The 24,772-nt window shown below is 37.3% G+C and overlaps 1 protein-coding gene across 4 annotated transcripts in view; it reads left to right on the plus strand.

Moving 5' to 3' along the window:
- Positions 1-24,772, plus strand: part of CWF19L2 (CWF19 like cell cycle control factor 2) — a 124,751-nt gene that overhangs the window by 69,137 nt on the left and 30,842 nt on the right. For all 4 annotated transcript variants that reach the window (XM_058545300.1, XM_058545302.1, XM_058545301.1 and 1 more), the window contains one exon: positions 343-480. In XM_058545300.1, the coding sequence (XP_058401283.1) occupies positions 343-480 (138 nt within the window). The remainder of the gene's footprint in view (positions 1-342; positions 481-24,772) is intronic.

Below are 24,772 nucleotides of genomic sequence, written 5' to 3' on the forward strand. Positions count from 1 at the left end.
ATAACTGCAGACTTCCCTCCATAGTGGTGGGGAATTTTTACTATAAAGAGGAGAAGAGCAGAGAGGAGAGAAGAACGGATGAAGCAATTCTTCCTTTTCCTCAAAACTCAGAAATTAGATAATGTCATGCTTCCTTCCATCCCTGGGGACGAGGAAAGTCAAGGGGCAGGAGAAGTAGGCAGTGTTATTCCAATGGAAATTCTTCCACATGGAAGCAGATAGAGTAGAGATTGTGATACATAGTGGCTTTTTTACATTTAATATCAGATTTATAGGTAATTCATTAAAAATACTTCAGAAACTCATGTTTTCACTAAATTAATAATGTTCATTTTGTCATAGGCTTTAACCCATGAGGAAAAAGAAAGGGTCAGATACTTTCATGATGATGATAATCTAAGCCTAAATGATTTAGTCAAGAACGAAAAGATGGGAACAGCAGAAAATCAAAACAAACTTTTTATGAGAATGGCATCTAAGGTAAGATATATTCCTCGGATACTTTTGAATTTTGAGAAGCTGGTTACTCAATCTAGCAATGATGTACTTTTCAAAGAGAGCTGGTTCTTTCTAATCTTGATTTATTTTATTAAATCCTTTGTAAAACATATTAGGAACATGCATTTTGGAATTGATTTGATTGGTAAATGTACCATTGAGATTTAGTTTGTTTTTAAGTGTGGACTCTGGTTTAGTTTTGTAATGTGTTCTGTGAAAGTGTTAATTATACATTTGATGTATCATTTAAGGGAAAGTTTTGGGCCAGAGTTTAGTGTTGACAGCATGCTGCTGTGTTAGTTAGGTTACCAGTCTGTTTTGTTTTAATGTTCCTCCAGTTCTTCATAATTATGCCCCCAGGAGTATATTTGGAGTAACATATTATGAATTATAGAGAAGGCATCTTGGAATAATCTTGTCTATTTATATGAAAATCTTATATTTATGTGAAAATGTATATTACTACATCATTATGGGCAGTAGGATGAATTTTTCTTTCAAATAGCGTTCTTTGTTGCAGTCCCTTCCAAACACTACTATTAAAATTTTTTATAAAAGAGACATATTTAAACTTAGCTCTATGTCAGGGTTTGACCCCACTTGAAAAATTCAGCTCATTGCCTATATTTGCAAATAAAGTTTTATTGGAACGCAACTACACATATTCGTTTACACGTTGTCTAAGGCTGTTTTCACTGTGTAACTGCCGAGTTGAATAGTTGTGACAGAGACTTTATAGCTCACACAGCTGAAAATATTTACTGTCTAGCCCTTTACAGAAAAAATTTGCCATCCCTGCTTTATGAGACCAGTGGTTATTTTTTGGTGGTGCGAGTTTGAACTAGGTATTTGAAGGATAGGAGGGACACTTTGTACTGGATACTTTTTCAGACTTTTTTTTTAAACTGTGAATATATTTCCTGGTGAAAAAATTAACTTAATGAAAACTAGAATAAAGGTACGAAGGTATCTGTGCTTGTATGTGTGTGTTGAGGGGAGTAAAACAAACTTGGCTTTAAATAGAAATGGTCGTTCTTTCTATCTCCAAGAATTGTATGGGATCTTAAATTTAGCCCATTAGGATCATTTTATGTCTCTTTATTTTGGAGGAAATCCAGAAATCTAGGGTCTGGAAATTCAGTGCAGAAAGGACATATTTTTATTAAAGTTTCCTTTCAGAAATGGGACAGACCACTTTATGTGGAAGTCTGAATTAAATATAGTTTTAGTAATCTTATCATAGTCCATTCAAGTTTATACACAAGGTAAAAAACCTTGTTAAAAATTGTAATAGGCATTTATTAATTCAGTAATTATTTATTGAACTAATTTGTGCTAGTTTACATGCTAGGTGCTGGATGTAGAGAAGCGATCAGGTCAAAGTTTCTTCCCTCAAGGAGCTCGTATTTCTAGGGGATGAGACAGAAAATGAAGAAATACGTGATATAAAATGTTACATAACATAAATAATATACAGTCATATGTCGCTTAATGATGGGGATATGTTCTGAGAAATGTGTCATTAGGCAATTTCGCCATTGTGTGAACATCATAGAGTGTACTCACACAAACCTAGATGGTATATAGCCTAGTACACACCTAGGCTGTATGGTACTAACCTCATGAGACTGCTGTTGTATATGCAGTCCGTTGTTGAGTGAAATGTGGTTATGTGGCGCATGCCTATATTACAAAATAGAAACTATTTTTGTAGGGAATAAAGCAAAATAGAAGGAGATAGGGTGGTGTTTTCAGTAGAGTGTTGAAGGAAGGCCTGTCTGTAGAGGTGATGTTTCAGCAGTCTCTGAACACAGTGAGGGAGTGGTCCATATCTGGAGGAAGAATATTCATGCAGAAGAAACAGCAAATGCAAAGGATCTGAAGCAGAGTTAAGCTTTAGGAACATTAAAAGACCAGGAAGATGACATGTGTGACTGGGAATAGAAGGAGAAAGGGAAAGAGAAGTAGAAATTGAGATGGGAGATATCCTAGCAGGAGTCAAATCATGTAAGGTCTTAGAGGCTGTGAGGTAAGAACTTTATGTTTTAAATGATGGGAAGCCATTTGAAGGTTTTTAGTAGGACAGTGTCATGATGGTTTATGCTTTATAGTTGTCCCACAGCTCTTATATATGCTGTTCTGTTTTTTTTTAGGGTTTGATCTCTCTGCTTTTCAATTGTGGAAGTTTCTATTGTCATGTCCTCAAACTCAGAAATTCTTTCCTCAGCCATGTCAAGTCTCATAAACCCATCAAAGGCATTCTTTATTTTTATTATTGTGTTTTTGATCTTTAGCACTTCTTTTTGGTTGTTTCTTAGAATTTCCATCTCTCTGCTTGCGTTATCCATCTCTTCTTGGTGAGCCTGTGCCCTTGGACTGTGAAATTCACCTGTACTTCTCAGTCCGCTCCCCACCATTAGTTGGAATAGGATCACTAGAAGAGGCTGGAGTTGGGTGTTGCCCTCCTTCAGGTGGGTTGTGCTCTGATAAAACCCCAGCAAGTTAAGCTCTGAGGGCTGGCCTTGTTAAGAACAGAATGCTCTGGTGTATTTCAAATTGGTTCATTTTTCCCTCCCCCTGCTGGAAGCAGGAGTGGATTTTTTTCTGATTGTTACTGTGAGGACCTGGTAGAGCTCCTAGAGATAAAACTCACAAAATTATGGGGGGCCGCCTATGATTGGGTCCCCCTGGAGTTTTTAACTCTCAGACTTGTCCACAGTGAGTCTCCAGCAATTTGTCACGTTCAGTTTAGGTTTTCCTACCCTGGCACTGGTTCCTGTAGAACCACTGGTTTCTGCACAGATAAATTGTGATTTTCTGTACCTACCTGTCACTCTGATTTTTGGGGCAATCACTTTCCTGATGGATCCAAGAAGAATTGTTTATTTTTCAGTTTGTTCAGCTTTGTGCTTGTTGTTGGGGCAGAGTGGCAACTTCTCAGCCCTTTAAATGCCAGACTGGAAACTGCTGGGTTATGTTTTGAAAAGGTTTTTCTGGCAGCTCTTTTGAGAAGGTAATGTAGAGAGGCAAGACTGGAAGCAGGGAGACCTCTTAGAGGGTATCTCATTAATTCAGATAGAAACTTGGATTAGGTGGTAAACTGGTGAGAAGTGTTAGGATTTGAGGCAATGCTGGTGTCATTTATTAAAATAGAAAACTTTGCAGGGGGACCAATTTTGCAGGAGATGGGAGATCAAGAATACTATTATGGATATATGAAGTATGAAATGCCTGTTAGACATTTACATGGTGGTGTGGAGTGACTGCCTGTGGATCTCTGGGTAGACGTTGGTTCTCCCACATAGATTTGGATGTTGTTAACATTTCAATGTATTTAAAGCCATGGGACTTAAGAAATTATTAGTGAGGAAAGTCTGAATACTAAGCCCTAGAGCATTGTCTGGAAGAGAATAAAATGGATTCAACAAATGAGATTGAGAAGGTACAGCCAATGAGTTGGAAGGAAAACTGATGGTATGGTGTTTCAGAAGCCAGAGAAGACAGGAAGGAGGTTGTGAATTAACTGTGTCAACTGCTTCTGAGAGGTTGAGTTAAGATCTTTGAAGATGGAAGAGTGACCATTAGATTTGTTATTGTGGAGGTTTCTGGTGACTTTGATGAGTGTGATTTCCTTGGTTTGATAAAGAGAAAAGCCTGATTTTAGTAAGTTAAAGAGTGAATGTCAGAACAGTTCATGAAGACATGGCCTTAGAAAGGAGCCGATTATTCTCCATCAGTTAATGACCGGAGGAAAGGCAGAGTATTAGTGTACAGATGCAGGTAGGTTCGTAAATGTGGTAGTAGAAAAATGAACTAGTTTTTTTCTTATTGCTTCTGTTAGTGTAGCGAAACGACTAAAGTTATCAGCTGAGAGTGATGGTGAAGAATGGGTATTAGGGTTTGAGAAGAAAGTATGAAGTGGTCTTTGAGAGAACCAGTCAGTGAAATAAAGTAGGATTGCCAGGCAATGCTGAACGTCCATCTGAGCTTTATGGTTATAAATTTAAAATAAAACATGTCAGGGTGTTTGTGTATTTTTCTTCTACCATGTTTGGATAGAGACTTAGTTTCATTGAATCATGATATGAGGATCATGACTTGTTTTGTATTTTTCATATTTCACCATCATTGTTCTTTGCTTTAATGGTACAAATAATAGAACATGTTTATAATATGTTTTCCTTTTCTTTTGTGTGTATATTATGAGGTCTTTTAGTAATATTTGTATTACGTTGGATTATTTTTATTATTAACTGATTTGGCGATAATTGTGATTGAAGATATGAGACTAGTTTCCCTGAACATTTTAAATCTTTGATTTTTTTTTAAATTCAAGTTTACTAAGCTAGAACATCATAAAAGATACTATAAAAATTTACCAATGAGATGTCACCAAAATAACAGAGTAAGAGACCTCAGCCTCTCTTCCCACACAAAGATCAACAATTAGGTAACTATTCATGAATAAAAACGACTCTGGGAGAGCTCTGGGGTGTACTTAAGAAACCAACAACATAGTGGAACAAAAAACTTGAGAATGACTACCCAAAAGGGAAGGAAGACAGCTTCATTTTACCTGGATCATCCTATCCCCCAAGCTGGCAATGCTCAGCACCAAGAAGCAACTCCTCAGCTAGAAAGAATTCCCCTTGCAGGGAAAAGAAGAGTGGGGTGAGTGACCAGCTTCCCCAGCATTTGTGGCACCACATGAAGGTCCTGCTTCAGTTTCACCCAAGCATAGAGACTGGCAAAGCTGAGACATATGGAGATGGCTAGGAACAAGGAAGAAAAGCAGGGACTGCCAATAGCAGCCATGTAGTGGGAGTGATCATGGTTCCCAGTGAACTGCTTTGCAGACAAACCAAGCAGCATTCACCACTGAGGAAACCAAGGGCCAGCACAGCCACTGTGAAACCCTTGCAGATTTCACCAACTTTCACCCCACAGATATTCACATTCGCTGACACCAGCTGCCTAATTCCCCTCATGCTCCCTACCTCATCCACCTCCAACTCCCCCGAGCCCGGGAACCACACTGGCAGCAAGCCCAGGCCACTGCAGCTGCATGAGTGCAAAATGCCAGCCTAGACCCCTGTGGCTGGCCGCTACCACCATGTACACACTGGGGGCTAACCACTCCATATGTGCACTTGGCACGCTGCTGACCTGACACCTGTCACCAGCCTTCACTGCTGTACGCGTGCCCCAGGGGAGACTGTGTAGCCACAGGAGAGCATACTGTACAGCCAGGGTCCCTGCAGCTGCTTCTGGACCCGGACCAGGCCCTGTCTTCTGTCCCTGCCCTGTATCACTGTGCTCACCTGCAGCTAGCCCCACTAGCTGTGTACCTGCACAATTCTGTCCTGACCCCCATCACTGGCATCCATTGCCATGTGCCTGTGGTGAGACCCAATAGCTATGGTAGTGCATGCAAACAGGCAGGACCCCTGTAGCTGCCAGTACACCTATAGTTGACCTCAGCCCTTACCGTCTGTTCTGGCACCCACCACTACATGTGTGATTGCCACCAGCACCTGCCACTGCATAGGCACCTGCAGCTGGCCCCCACATCCGAGTGGTGCACACCACTGGCTCTGGCCACTACCTCTCCTTGTCCTTGTCCCTAGCTGCGGGACCTGGAGGCACTGGTGAGAACCCCAACAGCCCTTGCAGCCTCTGTGGATCCCCTGTAGTGCCTTCCAAGGATCACGTAGTTGTCAGTGCCGTGGACCCCAACAGCTTGTGCCGATGAGCCACCACGCTCCCCTGGACCTGGTGCTACCACATGCCTTCACACTTGGCTCCCTGCACCATTAGACCTGGGGCTAATGCTCCAGCATGCCCAGCCTGCCCCCACCTGAAAGTGAACATTTTCACTACTGAAGTCAGTCCATAAAGTCTGGAAGAGGTATCTGTTTCTTCCAATGTGCAGACATCTATGCAAGACTATAGGGATCGCAAAGAATCAGGGAAACATGACTCCACCAAAGGAGTAAAGTAAACCTGCAGTAACTGGCCCCAAAGAAAAGGAGATACAGAATTACCTGACAAAGAATTCAAAATAATTGCTCTAAAGATGCTCAGAGAGCTATAAGAGAACACAGATTAACAATTAACGATATCAGGAAAACAATACAAGAACAAAATAGGAAGTTCAACAAAGAAATAGAAAACACAAAAAAGAACCAAACAGAAATTTTGGAGCTGAAGAATACAATGACTGAACTGAAGAATTCAATAGAGAGCTTCAACAACAGACTAGACCATGCATAAGAAAGAATTAGTGAGCTTGAAGACAGATCATTTGAAATTATCCAGTTAGAGGAGCACAAAGAAAAAGAATGAAAGGAATGAAGAAAGCCTATGGATCTTATGGGACACCATTAACAAAAACAGTCTATGCATCATTGGAATCCCAAAGGAGAAGAGAGGGAGATAGGGGTAGAAAACTCATTTAAAGAAATAATGGCTGAGAACTTGCCAAACCTGGGGAGAGATTTGGACATCCAAGTTCATGAAGCTAATAGGTCACCCCAAAATTTCAGTCCAAAATGATCTTCTCCAAGACACAATAAAATAAGACTCCAAAGTCAAAGAAAAAGAGAAAAATTTTAAAGCAGCAATAAAAAAATTTTCTCTCAGACAAAAGAACCTCTGTAAGTCTATCAGTGGATTTCTCAGCAGAGACCTTTCAAGCCAGGAGAGAATGGGATGATATATTCAAAGTGCTGAAAGAAAGAAACTGCCAACCAAGAATACTTTACCCAGCAAAGTTGCCACACTTCATAAATGAAGATGAGATAAAGACTTTCCTAAACAAACAAAACCTGAAGGAGTTCATCACCATTAGACCTGCTTTAGAAGAAATGCAGTTGTTTAGGATGAAACGAAAGGGCGCTAAGTAGTAACATGAAAATATACAACATGCTAGTAAAGGTACGTGTATAGTCAGATTCAGAATCCCTAATACTGTAATATGGTGGTGTGTTAACCACTTAACTCTAGTATGAGAGTTGAAGGACAGAAGTATTAAAAATAGCTATAGCTATAATAGTTTGGTAATAAATTCATGATATAAAAAGTAAAGTGTGACATAAAAACATAAAATGTAGGGGTTGGGGGAATAAAAGGGTAAAGTTTTCCTGTGAAATAGAAGTTATTATCAGCTTAAAATAGACTATTATATCTATAATGTATTTCAAGTAAGCTTCAGGATAACCACAAACCAAAAACCTATAGTGGATACACAAAGATAAAGAGAAGAGAATCAAAGTATACCATTATGAAAAATCATCAGTTCACAAAGGAAGACAGCAAGAGAGGAAGAAAGGAAAAAAGAAACTGCCAAATAGCCAGAAACCATTAACAAGATGGCAGTAGTAAGTTCTTACCTATCAATAATTACTTTAAATGTAGTGGATTATATCCTCCAATAAAAAGGTGTAGAGTGGCTGAATGGATAAAAAAACAAGACCCAACTATATGCTTCCTACAAAAGACTCACTTTGGTTTTAAGGCCACACACAGGTTCAAAGTGAAGGGATGGAAAAAAATATTCCATGCAAATGGAAACCTAAAGAAGAAGGGGTACCTGTACTTGTGTCAGACAAAATAGACTTTAAGTCAAAAACTGTAACTAGAGACAAATAAGATCATTATATAATGATAAAGGAGTCAACTCATCAAGAGGAAATAATAGTTGTAAATATATATGCACCCAACATCAGAGCACCTAAAAATATTAAGCAAATACCAACAGATCTGAAGAGAGTGATAGACAACAATACGGTAATACTAGAGGACTTCAGTGCCCCACTTTCATCAGTGGACAGATCATCCAGACGAAAAAAGCAGTAAGGAAGCATTGGACTTGAGCTATACTTTAGACCAAATGGACCTAACAGACATATACAGAACATTCCATCCATCAGCAATAGAATATATATTTTTCTCAAGCACACATGAAACATTCTTTGGGATAGATCATATGTTAGGTCACAAAGTAAGTCTTTACAAATTGAAAAAAATGGAAATCATACCAGGTATATATATATATATTTTTTTTGTGAGAAAGATTAGCCCTGAGCTAACATCTGATGCCAGTCCTCCTCTTTTTGCTTATGAAGATTGGCCCTGCGCTAACATCCGTGCCCATCTTCCTTTACTTTATATGGGACATTGCCACAGCGTGGCTTGACCAGTGGTGCGTCAGTCCACGCCTGGGATCCGAGCCTGTGAACCCCAGGCCACTGAAGTGGAGCATATGAACTTAACCCCTACGCCACTGGGCTGGCCCCCACCAAGTATTTTTTGAGACCACAATTGTATGAAACTAGGAATCAGTAACAAGAGGAAAAGTGAAAAATTCACGAATATGTGGAAATTAACACACTCCTGAACAAACCGTGGTCAAGGATGATATCAAAAAGGAAATCAGAAAATATACTGAAACAAATGAAAATTGAAACACGCTATACGAAAACCAATGGGATGCAGCAATAGCAGTGCTAAGAGGGGAGTTTATAGTGATAAACACCTATATTTAGAAAAAAGATCACAAAAAAAGATCACAAAAAGATCACAGCTAGCTATACACCTCAAGGAACTAAAAAAAGAACAACCTAAGCTCAAAGTTACCAGAAGGAAAGAGATAAAGATCAGAGCAGAAATAAATGAAATAGAGAATAGAAACAAAATAGAAAAGATGAACTAAATTAAGAGTTGGTTTTTTGAAAAGATAAACAAAATTGACAAACCTTTAGCTAGACTTACCAAGAAAAAGAGAGGACTCAAATAAATAAAATTATAAATGAAAGAGGAGACATTACAGAAATACAAAAGATGAACAATTATATGTGTACAAATTGGTCAACCATGGTAAAATGGATAAATTCCTAGAAATATATAACCTACCATGTCTGAATCATGAAGAAATGAAAAATCTGAACAGACTAATAACAAGTAAGGAGCTTGATTCAGTAATCAAAAACCTTCCAACAGAGAAAAGCCCAGGACCAGAAAGGAAAGGAAGAAGTAAAACTATTTTTATTTGCAGATGAAATGATATTATATATAGAAAACCCTAAAGAGTCCACCAAAAAACTGTTGGAACTAATCAATGAATTCAGTAAAGTTCAGGTACAAAAACCAATTACAAAAATCAATTGCATTTCTATGCACTAATAACAAAATATCAGAAAAAGCATTTAACAAAATTTAACATCCTTTTGTGATAAAAACTCTCAAGAAATTGGGTATAGAAGGAATATACCTCAACACAATAAAGATCATATATGAAAAACCCACAGCTAACATCATACTTAACAGTGAAGGGTTGGAAGCTTTCCCTCTAAGATGAGGAACAAGACAAGTGTGCCCACTCTCACCACTCCTACTCAACAAGATAGTGGAAATCCTAGCCAGAGCAGTTGGGCAAGAAAAAGAAATAAAATACATCCACATTGGAAAGGAAGAAATAAAATTTTCTCTGCTGATTATATGATCTTGTATATAGAAAATCCTAAAGACTGCACCAAAAAACTGTTGGAAATAATAAACGATTCAGTAAAATTTCAAGATACAAATCAACATACAAAAGTCAGTTGTATTTGAATATACTAGCAGTGAACTATCTGAAAAGGAAATAAAGAAAACAGTTCATTTACAATAACATGAAGAATAATAAAATACTTAGGAATAAATTTAACCAAGGAGACAAAAAATCTGTACACTGAAAACTGTTAAGACATTGATTAAAGAAATTCAAGACAGAAATAAATCGAAAGATATCCTATGTGCGTGGATTGGAATAGTTAATAGTGTTAAAATTTCCATACTACCCAAAGCTATCTTATAGATTCAGTGCAATTCCCATCAAAATTCCATTGGCATTTTTCATAGAAATAGTAAAAACAATTCTAAAATTTATATGGAACCACAAAAGACCCTGAATTGCCAAAGAAATCTTGAGAAAGAAGAAAGCTAGAGGTGTCACTCTTCCTGATTTCAAACTATATTACAAATCTATAGTAATCAAAATGGTATGGTACTGGAATAAAAACAGACATATAGACCAATGGAACAGAATTGAGAGCCTAGAAAGAAGGCCCCGCATATATGACCAACTAGTATTTGACAATGGAGCCAAGAATACTCAATGGGAAAAGGATAATCTCTTCAATAAATGGTGTTAGGAAAACTAGATATCCACATGCAAAAGAATGAAGTTGGACATCTATCTTACACTTCTCACAAAAATTAACTTGAAGTGGATTAAGGACTTAAATGTAAGATTGGAAACCATAGAAGTCCTAGAAGAAAACATAGGGAAAGAGCTCCTTAACATTGGTATTGTCAATGAATTTTTGGATATGACACCAAAAGCACAAGCAACAGAAACAAAAATCAACGAGTGAGACTACATCAAACTAAAATTCTTCTGCACAGCGAAAGAAACAGTCAACAAAATGAAAAGGCAAGCTAAGGAATTGGAGAAAATGTTTGCAAACCATCTCTCTGATAAAGGGTTAATATCCAAAATATATGAAGAACTCATACAACTCAATAGGAAAAAAACCAAACAATCCAATGTAAAATGGGCAAAGGATTGAATAGACAACTTTTTCTAAAGATGACATACAGATGTCCAACAAGTACATGAAAAGATGCTCCACATCACTAATCATCAGGGAAATGCAAATCAAAACCACAATGGGAGGGCCGGCCCCGTGGCTTGGCGGTTGAGTGCTCGCGCTTCGCTGCTGGCGGCCTGGGTTTGGATCCCGGGCGCGCACCAACGCACCACTTCTCCGGCCGTGCTGAGGCCGCGTCCCAGATGCAGCAACTGGAAGGATGTGCAGCTATGACATGCAACTATCTACTGGGGCTTTGGGTGGAAAAATAAATAAATAAATAAAAATTATATTAAAAAAATAAAAACCACAATGGGATCTCATCTCACACTTGTTAAAATGGCTGTTATCAAAAAGACGAGATAACAAATGCTGGTGAGGATGTGGAGGAAAAGGAACTCTGGGGCATTGTTGGTGTGAAGGTAAATTGATACAGCCACTATGGAAAACAGTATGGAGATTCATCAAAAAATTAAAAATAGAACTACCATATCATCTAGCAATTTCCACTTCTAGGTATATATCTGAAGAAGATGAAATCACTGTGTCAAAGACATCTCCACCCCCATGTTCATTGCAGCATTATTCACCATAGCTAAGACAGAGAAACAACCAAGTGTCCATCGACAGATGAACCGATAAAGAAAATGTGATACACACACACGCATACATACATAAACACACACAATGGAATATTAGCCATAAGAAAAATAAATTTTGCCATTTGCGACAACATGGATGGACTTTGAAGGCATTATGCTAAGTGAAAAAGTCAGAGAAAGACAAATAGTGTGTGATCTCACGTATATTGAAATCTAAAAACATCAAACTCCTAGAAACAGAGAGTAGAATAGTGGTTGCCAGGGACTGAGGGGTACGGGAAGAAGGAAGATGTTGGTCAGAAGGTGCAAACTTTCAGTTATAAGATGAATAAGTTCCGGGGATCTAATGTACAGCCTGGTGACTATACATATTTAGTAGTTAACAGTACTGTATTGTATACTTAAAAGTGGCTATGAGAATAGAGCTTTAATGTTCTCGGTATAACAGCAACAATAAAAAATGGTAATTATGTAAGGTGAAAGATGTGTTAACTAACACGTTTATTTATTGTGGTAAACATTTTGCAATATGTATTATCAAATCACATTGTACACCTTAAACTTTCACAATATTATATGTCAATTATATCAAAAAAACTGGAAAAAAACTTTATCAATGGTATTTTACTCTTAAAAGTTCCATTCCCAGTCTATATTAGCTACAACAGAAATTTTTGACTTATAATGTCCCAATTTTATAAAATGACATATTTTGGATTAAATAGTGTGAAATCATCCTTATTAAATGGATTTATAAGAATTCTTCCTAGGATAGACAGCAGGCACTCAATAGATCTTTCTTTCCCACCTAATGTTCATTTTTTATACTATTCATAAATAAATACTTATTATTTTTTTATGACTTAGATATTACCTAATAATTTTTGGCAGAAATCAACCAGAACTGATAGCGATAAATAAACCTACAAACTGGACAAACTTTTGATTGTGCAACTGATACACCTAAAATCCAAATTTTTAAAAAAGCGTTGATTGATTTATGTACTGTTGAATTTGTAGTTGTGTTGTATTAAGATTTTGACAAGATTGTTGTTTTTATCTGAGCAAATTGTTTTCTTTGTATTATTTAATGAAGGTGTTAATTTGGTTGTAGCAGCTAAGGAAATGCAGTAAGCGCCATCCCATTTCCCCTTCTGCAGTCATTTTAACTTTTTCAGGTCTTCTTTCTTTTTGGCTGAAGATTGATTTATATATGATAGCAGAAGGAAGACGGTTGGCTTGAATCATATTAGGTAATTTCTCATAGAAAAGGGTAAACATTTTTTAAATACATGGAGTAATGCCAGTCCCTACCTATATGCATTGGAGCTAATAGACTTACAGGTTACTCTAGAAATGCTGAATTGGCATTGTGATTTTTGTTCATCATTGCTAATAATTAACCATAGCATAGGAGCAATTTGTTTTGTATGTTTAATAATTGAAATAAGCTGTGCTAAATATTTGAGGTAATACTAAAAGCTTATAAAAAAACAAAGTATTTGGAGTATTGACCATTTCTATTAATACTGTGCTTAATCCCTTCACTCTTAAAAGTTTATGAAACAAGATAACTGTTATTGCATTTTTAGATAGTAATATCATTAGTATATAGTTTAGATATGTTTAATATTTTCATGAAGAGACCACAAAAGCTCATTACCCTATATTTCTTCTTTTATTAGTTGAAAGGCATTAGTCTGGGATAGAGGTTGGCAAACGTTTTCTGTAAATGGCCAGGTAATAAATATTTTCAGCTTGCGGTTGCAACTACCAGTTCTGCTGCTGTGGCACAAAAGCAGCCGTAGGCGATTTGTAAATGACTGAGTATGGCTATATTCCAACAAAAATTTATTTACAAAAATGGATGGCTGACCTGATTTGGCCAGTGGGCCATGGTTTGTCAGTCTCTGGTCTAGGATATCTAAATGATATATATTTTCATGGCAAGTGTCTTTGAATTTGGGTACTACCCTTACTTAGTAGTTACCCTGAAAATGAATCTTAAAACACCCTGGGAGTAGTAACCAGTCAGGAATGGTTGATATAGATCAAGATCCTGTTTATTTGTTTATTTAGTCAACAAATGTTAATTGATCACACTCAGTGTGTGAGGTATTCTACTTGGGGATACACTGGCACGTTAGGAAGACATGATCCTTGCCTTTAGGGAGCTTGTAGGCTAGTGAGGAAAAAGCAGCATTCTGTAAATAATTGTAAGAAATGAGTTCAGTAATGATGGATGTGCAAATTACTGTGAAAGACAAGTGGAAAGTCTTTTGAGAGCAACACCAGGGTGTCCTAACCTAGACTGGGAAGACAGGAGATATTTCAGGTTGGACAGCAACTTTGAAACTACTTCTGGTCAGTATTCAGTTCTACCCCGTTGTGCTATATTTATTTACGTATTTAATTTTTACTGTCCATCCTGTTTTTTGTAATTCTGAAATTCAGATTGTGTTCACTTTCTTTCCTATTGTATTTCACCACTGAATCTTTAATAGCATCTCTTTCTTATAACCAGGTTAAGAAAGGTGTGTCATGCCAAATATCAACTTGATTATGTTTTGTATTTGGATAGGGGAATTATGGTTGTTAGTTTTTTTAATCCTTTCTATGTTTTTCAGGTTTTTTTCCTGAGTATTTACTACATAGTTAATGAAAAAAGAGAACAATCAAAAGAGAACAATATCTTGACAAAGAAGGGAATGTACATCTATTATCATACTTGTATCTTTTATTTGTATCTTAGAATATGGATGACAGTGTATTTATTATGATTTCTTAGAAGATAATATCTTAGAAGATAACAATAGTAACTTCTTTTTGGAATTTTATTCCTTTGAAATCATAGAACTAAAGAATATTTGATTCTAGAAAGATATTTTACTAATCTTGCTTAACTTGCCACATTTTACTGATGAGGAAACTAAGCAAGTTAAATGGCTTTTGCAAGGCTAAGTAGCTATTCCAAGTTCCCACAGCTAATGAGTTGCAAAAGCCAGCACCAGAAGCCTCAGCTTTTAACTCCCAGTCCAGCTTTCTTCATTAAACGATACTGCCTTTCAAATGACTCAGGTCAATGGATAGTTGTTGATTGTTGCCTAAATTTAATTGTCTTTGTACAGTCTCCATGTGTCATTTATTGGTATTTGAGAATGAGTAGTATGTGCTTTGCTCTTTCTTAAAATACATTCTATTGACTCCAACATTCTTTAAATATAAACTCTTCCATTTAAAATCTAAGACGTCAGTGTTTCCTTGACAACGTAAACTTAGGCGCATCTTCATAAGATCTATATACGTCTTTCCTCATTAATTTTGTTAGCACCGTGGGCAGTAATTTTATCCTTTTTGTACTGATAGTGCTTTAAAAATGGACTGGAGGGGAGGGAAAATGGAAAGTACAAGAGAAAAATAGGAAGAGAGAGAAAGACTCAAAGTAGTTAGGGTTTTACCTTAAATTGTAAGAAAACCAGATGATTTTATTGTCTAATAAAAGATGCTTGTGTTTCTATTGGTAGTTTTATTTTTTCTGAGTTTGTGACACTTAAGACAATATATTTTCTGATGGAAATAGTCTTTAAAATACAAAGTATGTATTTTCATAATATGTACTAGAACCTAAATCCTTTATTTTTAGTAAACTGTCATATTAATAATAAATCTTGAGATATTAAGTGACATACCTTTCTTAAAGGCATACTTAGAAGAAGTAAGAAATGTCGAAATTGCCAACACACTGCAGCATCCTTTGGTTATTTCAGTTCTCATGGTAGCCATTTCCATTCTCATAGACTTCACTGATATGGGGTGAAATTCGCTTTGGAAGACTCTAATCCAAGAGTGTGAAATCATGTATATTTTTCCTGTGACATCCTCTAAAGAAAATTTGAAATTTGGATGTCATAAAATGATAGAAGTGATATTTTGCTTTTACATGGAACTGAATACAATAAATTTTGATTTAGTTTGTTCATTTTCCAAAAGATGTAGGCCTGAATCCAGTCCAAGCTGCTTAACAAAATAGTTTTTGTTTTTCTGAACATATCTTAGGTTGGGAACACCAGAAAAGTAATTTATTTAACGTTCTTTAGTTCAGGTCCTATTTCTTTTTTTTTATGGTAAAATATACTTAACATAAAATTTAACATTGTAACCATTTTTAAGTATACAATTCAGTGACATTAAGTACATTCACAGTGTTGTGCAACTATCACCACTATCCATTTCCAGAACTTTTTCATTATCCCAAACAGAAGTTCTATACCCATGAAACAATAACTTCCCTTCCCACTCCTGTATCTCCCTTAGCTCCTGGTAATATCTATTCTATTTTTGTCTCTATGAATTTACCTATTTTAGGTACCTCATAAATGGAATCATACAATATTTGTCTTCTTGTGTCTGGCTTGTTTCACTTAGTATAATGCTTTCAAGGTTTGTCCATGTTGTAGCATATATTAGAATTTCATTCCTTGTTAAGGCTGAATAACATTCCATTGTATGTATATACTACTTTTTTTTTTTTTTTTAATCCATTCATCTGTTCATGGACATTTGGTTTGTCTCCAACTTTTGGCTATTGTGAATAATGCTGCTATGAATGTTGGTGTATTAGTATCTTTTTAAAGAATTCCTACTTTCAGTTCTTCTGAGTATATATCCAGATGTGGAATTGCTGGATCATGTGGTAATTCTGTTTGACTTGCTGAGGAACCACGAAACTGTGTTCCACAGCAGCTACACCATTTTACATTCCCACCAGCAGTGCACAAGGCTTCCAGTTTCTCCATATTCTCACCAAAACTTATTTTCTGTTTTTGTTTTGTTCTTTTTTTTTTTTGATGGCAACTGTCTTAAATGGATGTGAAGTGGTATCTCATTGTGATCGGGTCTTGGTTCTTGATCATGGTGAGATTTTAGGAGAACTGTAGGCAGTTCTCTCAGATTTTGACCTGTTAAGTTTAAATTGTTGATAATTGGGTATACTCATTCAGTAGTTTAACTATCCATTTTCCTTTTTTTTTTTTTTTTTTAATTGATATTTTAATGGTTTCTAACATTGTGAAATTTTGGGTTGTACATTTTTGTTTGTCCATCACCCCATATATGACTCCCTTCACCCCTTGTGCCCACCCCCCACCCCCACTTCCCGGGTAACCACAGTCCAGTTTTCTCTGTCCATGTGTTGGTTTATATTCCACATATGAGTGAGATCATACAGTGTTTGTCTTTCTCTTTCTGGCTTATTTCACTTAACATAATACGCTCCAGGCCCATCCATGTTGTTGCAAATGGGACGATTTTGTCTTTTTTTATGGCTGAGTAGTATTCCATTGTATATATATACCACATTTTCTTAATCCAATCGTCAGTCGAGGGACACTTAGGTTGCTTCCACTTCTTGGCTATGGTGAATAATGCTGCAATGAACATAGGGGTGCATAAGCCTCTTTGGATTGTTGATTTCAGGTGCGTTGGATAGATTCCCAGTAGTGGGATGGCTGGGTCATAGGGCATCTCTATTTTTAATTCTTTGAGGAATCTCCATACCGTTTTCCATAGAGGCTGCACCAATTTGCATTCCCACCAGCTGTGTATGAGGGTTCCTGTTTCTCCACATCCTCTCCAACATTTGTTGTTTTTTGTCTTGGTGATTATAGCCATTCTAACGGGCGTGAGGTGGTATCTTAGTGTTGTTTTGATTTGCATTTCCCTGATGATTAGTGATGTTGAGCATCTTTTCATGTGCCTATTGGCCATCTGTATATCTTCCTTGGAGAAGTGTCTGTTCATTTCCTCTGCCCATTTTTTGATCGGGTTGTTTGTTTTTTTGTTGTTCAATTGTGTGAGTTCTTTATATATTATGGAGATCAACCCCTTGTCAGATGTATGTTTTGCAAATATTCTCTCCCAGCTGGTTGGTTGTTTGTTCATCTTGATTCTGGTTTCATTTGTCTTATAAAAGCTCTTTAGTCTGATAAAGTCCCACTTGTTTATTTTTTCTTTAGTTTCCCTAGTCTGGGTAGGCATGTCATCCGAAAAGATTCCTTTAAACCCAATGTCAAATAGTGTGTTGCCTATATTTTCTTCTATGAGTTTTATAGTTTCAGGTCTCACCTTCAGGTCTTTGATCCATTTTGAGTTAATTTTTGTGAATGGCGATAGCACATGGTCCACTTTCATTCTTTTGCATGTGGATGTCCAGTTTTCCCAACACCATTTATTGAAGAGACTTTCCTTTCTCCATTGCATGTCCTTAGCACCTTTGTCGAAAATTAGCTGTCCGTATATGTGTGGTTTTATTTCTGGGCTTTCAATTCTGTTCCATTGATCTGTGTGTCTGTTTTTGTACCAGTACCATGCTGTTTTGATTACTATTGCTTTGTAGTATGTTTTGAAGTCAGGAATTGTGATGCCTCCTGCTTTGTTCTTTTTCTTTAGGATTTCTTTAGCTATTCGGGGTCTTTTGTTGCCCCATATAAATTTTAGTATTCTTTTTTCTATTTCTGTGAAGAATGTCATTGGGATTCTGATTGGGATTGCATTGAATCTGTAGATTGCTTTAGGTAATATAGACATTTTAACTATGTTTATTCTTCCAATCCACGTGCATGGGATATCTTTCCATTTCTTTATGTCATCGTAGATTTCCCTCAATAATGTCTTGTAGTTCTCATTGTATAGGTCCTTCACCTCCTTGGTAAGATTTATTCCTAGGTATTTTATTCTTTTGGATGCAATTGTAAATGGTATTATCTTTTTGAGCTCTCTTTCTGTTAGTTCATTATTAGCATATAGAAATGCAACTGATTTTTGTAGATTGATTTTGTACCCTGCAACTTTGCTGTAGTTGTTGATTGTTTCTAACAGTTTTCCAACAGATTCTTTAGGGTTTTCTATATATACAATCATGTCATCTGCAAATAGTGAGAGTTTCACTTCTTCGTTACCTATTTGGATTCCTTTTATTCCTTTTTCTTGCCTAATTGCTCTGGCCAAAACCTCCAGTACTATGTTGAACAGGAGTGGTGAGAGTGGGCAGCCCTGCCTCGTTCCTGTTCTCAGAGGAATGGCTTTCAGTCTTTCCCCGTTGAGTATGATGTTAGCTGTGGGTTTGTCATATATGGCCTTTATTATGTTGAGGTACTTTCCTTCTATTCCCATTTTATTGAGAGTTTTTATCATAAATGGATGTTGTATCTTGTCAAATGCCTTCTCTGCGTCTATTGAGATGATCATGTGGTTTTTATTCTTTGTTTTGTTGATGTGATGTATCACGTTGATTGATTTGCGGATGTTGAACCATCCCTGCGTCTCTGGTATAAATCCCACTTGATCATGGTGTATGATCTTTTTAATATATTGTTGTATTCGGTTTGCCAATATTTTGTTGAGGATTTTTGCATCGATGTTCATCAGCGATATTGGCCTGTAATTTTCTTTCTTTGTATTGTCTTTGTCTGGTTTCGGTATCAGGGTGATGTTGGCCTCATAGAATGATTCAGGAAGTGTTCCATCTTCCTCTATTTTTTGGAATAGTTTGAGGAGGATGGGTATTAAATCTTCTTTGAATGTTTGGTAAAATTCACTGGAGAAGCCATCTGGTCCTGGACTTTTATTTTTTGGGAGGTTTTTGATTACTATTTCAATCTCTTTACTTGTGATTGGTCTATTCAGATTCTCCATTTCTTCTTGGTTCAATTTTGGGAGGTTGTATAAGTCTAAGAATTTATCCATTTCTTCTAGATTGTCCAATTTGTTGGCATATAATTTCTCATAGTATTCTCTTATAATCCTCTGTATTTCCATGGTATCCGTTGTAATTTCTCCTCTTTCATTTCTAATTTTATTTACTTGAGCCTTTTCTCTTTTTTTCTTAGTTAGCCTGGCTAAGGGTTTGTCTATTTTGTTTATCTTCTTGAAGAACCAACTCTTTGTTTCATTAATCCTTTCTACTGTTTTTTTGGTCTCAATATCATTTATTTCTGCTCTGATTTTTATTATTTCTCTCCTTCTGCTGGCTTTGGGCTTTGTTTGTTCTTCTTTTTCTAGTTCTGTTAGGTGTAATTTAAGGTTGCCTATTAGGGCTTTTTCTTGTTTGTTAAGGTGGGCTTGTATCGCTATGAGTTTCCCTCTCAGGACCGCTTTTGCTGCGTCCCATATGGTTTGATATGGCATGTTATCATTTTCGTTTGTTTCCAGATAGTTTTTGATTTCTCCTTTAATTTCATCAATGATCCATTGGTTGTTCAGTAGCATGTTGTTTAATCTCCACATTTTTGTCACTTTCCCAGTTTTTTTTTCCTGGTTCATTTCCAGTTTCATAGCCTTATGGTCTGAAAAGATGCTTGTTATGATTTCAATCTTCTTAAATTTATTGAGGCTTGCTTTGTTTCCCAACATATGGTCTATCCTAGAGAATGTTCCATGCGCGCTTGAGAAGAATGTGTAGTCAGCTGTTTTTGGGTGGAGTGCTCTGTATATGTCTACTAGGTCCATCTCGTCCAGTTTTTCATTTAAGTCTAATATTTCTTTATTAACTTTTTGTCTGGATGATCTATCCATTGCTGTAAGTGGGGTGTTAAGATTCCCCTACTATTATTGTGTTGTTGTTGATTTCTCCTTTTAGGTTTGTTAATAGTTGTTTTATGTACATTGGTGCTCCTATGTTGGGTGCATATATATTTATAAGTGATATGTCTTCTTGATGGAGTGTCCCTTTTATCATTATATATTTCCCTTCTTTGTCTTTCTTAACCTGTTTTATCTTGAAGTCTACTTTGTCTGATATGAGTATGGCAACACCTGCTTTCTTTTGTTTGCCATTAGCTTGGAGTATTGTCTTCCATCCTTTCACTCTGAGCCTGTGCTTGTCTTTAGTGCTAAGATGTGTTTCCTGAAGGCAGCATATTGTTGGGTCTTGCTTTTTAATCCATCCTGCCACTCTGTATCTTTTGATTGGAGAGTTCAATCCATTTACATTTAGGGTAATTATTGAAATATGAGGGTTGAATGTTGCTGTTTTGTCACTTATTTTCTGGTTCTTTTGCATTTCCTTTGTTTCTTGTCCCATTTGTTTTGGACTGCCAATTCAGTTTGGTTGTTCTGTCTTATGATTCTCCTAGTTTTCTCTTTGTTTATCATATGTGGTTTTAATTTGATTATTTGTTTAGTGGTTACCTTGAGGTTTGGGCGAAAAATCTTCTGTATGAGATAGTCCATTATCTGATAGCCTCCTATTTCCTTATACTAAGTCAATTCAGTCACTTTCCTCTTCCCCTTCTAAGTTGCTCTTGTTATACCTTATTCTATCTTGTGTTGTGGCTGTGTGTTTACAGTGATGAGGTTAAATTTATTTTTGGTGAGTTTCTTCCTTTGATCTTTGAGTTTAGTATTTAAGTGGTTGCTAACCTATTCCGGTAAAGATCTACTATTTCTCTGATTTTGTCTACCTACTTTTCTCCTTACTCCAAGCTTTGTGTTCCCTTTCTCTTCTTGTTTTCAGGCCTGAGGGCCTTCTTGAGTATTTCTTGTAGTGGCGGTCTTGTGGCCATGAACTCCCTTAGCTTTTGTTTATCTGGGAGAGTTACTATTTCTCCATCATATTTGAAGGATATTTTTGCTGGATAGAGTATTCTTGGCTGAAAGTTTTTGTCTTTTAGTATTTTGAATATATCATTCCAGTCTCTTCTAGCCTGAAAAGTTTCTGTTGAGAAATCCGCTAAGAGCCTGATGGGAGTTCCTTTGTACGTTATTTTTTGTTTTTGTCTAGCTGCCCTTAATATTGTTTCTTTGTCGTTGACCCTGGCTAGTCTTACCACTAGGTGTCGTGGTGAAGGCCTTTGTCTGTTAATATATATAGGAGTCCTGTTGGCTTCGCTTACTGGTATTTCCTGCTCCTTCCCCAGATTTGGGAAATTTTCAGCTATTATTTCCTTGAATAGGCTCTCTGTTCCTCTTTCCCTCTCCTCTCCCTCAGGAATACCTATAATTCTTATGTTACATTTTCTAATAGAGTCCGATATTTCTCGGAGTCTTTCTTCATTTCTTTTTAGTCTTAGTTCTCTCTCTTCTTCCATCTGGAGTATATCTGTATTCCTATCCTCTAAAGTACTAATTCTTTCCTCCATATTGTCAGCTCTGTTCTTTAAAGATTCCAGATTCTCCTTTATCTCCTCCATTGTGTTCTTCATCTCCATCAGCCCTGATAGGTTTTTCTTTATGATTTCAATCTCTTTTGTGAAGAAACTCCTAATCTCATTTAATTGTTTGTCTGTGTTGTCTCGTATTTCGTTGAGTGTTTTTATGATAGCTATTTTGAAATCTCTGTCATTTAGTTTATGGATTTCTGTGTCTTCGGGGTTGATTTCTGGGTGCTTGTCATTTTGTTTCTGGTCTGGTGATTTCATATATTTTTGCATTGTGGTTCCTGTGTTGGTTTTGATTTTCCTCATCCTGGAAGTCTCTGGTTGCAATTTCCACCTGCCGCCACTGTGTGGTGGTAAAGGGCTGTGTAGTCTAAGCCCCCTGCGCTCTGCCCCAGTTTTTCTGCTGCGATCTGCAGTTTTGTTTTGTTTTGTTTTGTTTCTTTTCCCCACTGCGATCCACGGGTCCAGTCCAGTTTATTCAGGTCTGCCTCGGACCGCTAGATCTGGTCGAGCTGCAGACTCCGGGTTGCGGGGAGGGAGGAGCTCTCTCTTTTGCCCTCTGGGTCCCTGACGTGGGAGGCTTCTCGTTTGCCCCTCTTTATCCGCTCTCTGGGTTGCTCAGATGTTGATGGTAGCCCTGTGGCTCCTCTGAGCCCTCTGTGCGGGAGTTTCCCACTGGCTGAGAGAGCCCGAAGAGCTACAGTTTCCCGCCGAGGGCCGCCCCTCCCCCCTCTCTGGGAGCCGTGCGGACCGGATCGCTGATCTGATGGGGAGGGAGCGGAGTTCTCCTTACCTCTCCCCACTTCCTCCGGGGGCCCAGCACGTTCCGCTCTCAGATGTGCGGCAGTGTGGATCCCTCCGCTCCAGCTTTTGACTGTCTGGGATTCCGTTGTTGGTCTGTGGCTGTTACTTTTGTTGTATTTTGTGGGGGAAGAATTCACGGGAAAGCTCACTCCGCCATGATGCTGACGTCACTCTTATCCATTTTCCTTTTTAAAGAAAAATAGTCCAAAATTGTGTGAAATTTATATTTCATCAACTAATTCATCTTTTTCCAATGAATTTGAGGGCTTGGAGTTTGAAGGATAGTTTCACAGTTTTGATCAAAATTTTGATTAAAAACTTGTCATAAAACTTGAAATGCTTTTGTAAGAATTAGACTGCAATCTATTTTTCTTTGTTGATAATCCGTGTGTAATAGGGATATTGTGCAATACTACAGTCACATGTCCCTTAATGGCGGGGATACGTTCTGAGAAATGTGTCGTTAGGGGATTTCATCATTGTGTGAACATCGTGGACTGTACTTATACAAACCTAGATGGTATAGCCTGCTACACACCTGGGCTATACGGTACTAATCTTATGGGAACACTGTTGTATGTGTCGTCCATCGTGGACCGAAATGTCATTATGTGGTGCGTGACTGTAATTAGATTTTTTGCAAACCATTGTTTCTATGTAATGATGCTACAAAAATCTTTCAGTTTTCGGTCTTCATGGAGTTTTTCTGAGTATCTGATTTTCTATAAGATGCCAGTTTGTTATAGTTCAGGTTTTTTTACTCAAACATCAAAATGGGAAAACAAATTAGTTTTCATAGTTAGAAGACATTTAACATTTTTGTATGCTTAGTATTTTGGCTGTTAAATCACTAACATCTTCAATTTTCAGGCTTGAATATGGAAACTATTTGCTTGATTAAAAAGAATCTAAGTAATAATTCAATTTAACTCCCAATTCATGTGGATGGTCATTATCATTAATGGATACAAAAGAACTTTCCTTGCTGCAATAATGTAATCATAATCCCTCTGGAACAGGGTTTCTCAACCTTGGCACTAGTGACATTTTGGGCTGGCTAGCTCTGTTGTGGGAAGACTATTTGTCTGTTATAGAATGTTTAGCAGCATCCCTGGCCTCTACTCAGTAGATGCCAGTAGCGTCCACACTCACCTGTCACGTTGTGACAACCAAAAATGTCTCCAGACATTGCGAAATGTCCCCTGGTGAGAAAGTTGCCCCCAGTTGAGAATCCTGCTCTGGGAGAGAATAATAATAACTACTGTTTTTTGAGGACTTGCTCTGTATCAGGCTTTTTACATACATTGAAGCTTATAATTATCTGGCAGCATTAATATTATTAACCCCATTTAATAAACAAAAACTGATGCTCGGAGATACTCAGTAGCTGCTTATGGTCACATATCCGTTTCCTGAACCCAATTCATTTTCAGTTTTTCCTTTACCAGTACATGTTACTATGATCTAGCCTAGGTCAGAAAGCTTGGAGTCATCAGTGATACCTCTCTCCCTCGTTTTCCACATCAAATCTGTCGCCGATCTTGTCCTCCCCCTACTCCTAATCAATCTGCTTCTCTTCATTCCCATTGCTACCATGACTTCTTACCGGGTCTATGAAAATAGCCTACTAACTGGTTTGCTGGCATTCCTTCTGAACTTCTCCCAATTCTCTCTTAACTCTACCTCACTGAAGCCAGAATAATTTCTTTTTTTTTCAAAATGGGTGTCTTATCCTTTGGCCTCTATGTGAAAACATTTCAGATGGCAGTTACTTGCTATTAGGTTAAAGACCAGATTCTTTAACATGACCTAACTAAACCTTGAAAGCTGGTCTCGACCTCTCCAGCCTCCTCTGAATCTTGCTCTCTTTTGTTTTGCTTCCTCTGTTCCAGCCGTGCTGACTTTCCTTCAGTTCCTCAAATGTGCTGTGCTTTCATGCTGTAGCCTCTTTGCACATGCTCTTTCTGCTGTGCTTGCCACCTTTACCCCCTTCTATCTTCCTATTCACACACATCTCACGTTTCTCATTACTCCTTCAGGGAAACCTTTTTCACTTCTCTGAGCCACTGTGGAAGTGGGAGGT

This window comes from Diceros bicornis, chromosome 7, assembly GCF_020826845.1.
Source record: "Diceros bicornis minor isolate mBicDic1 chromosome 7, mDicBic1.mat.cur, whole genome shotgun sequence".
NCBI classification, from domain to species: domain Eukaryota; kingdom Metazoa; phylum Chordata; class Mammalia; order Perissodactyla; family Rhinocerotidae; genus Diceros; species Diceros bicornis.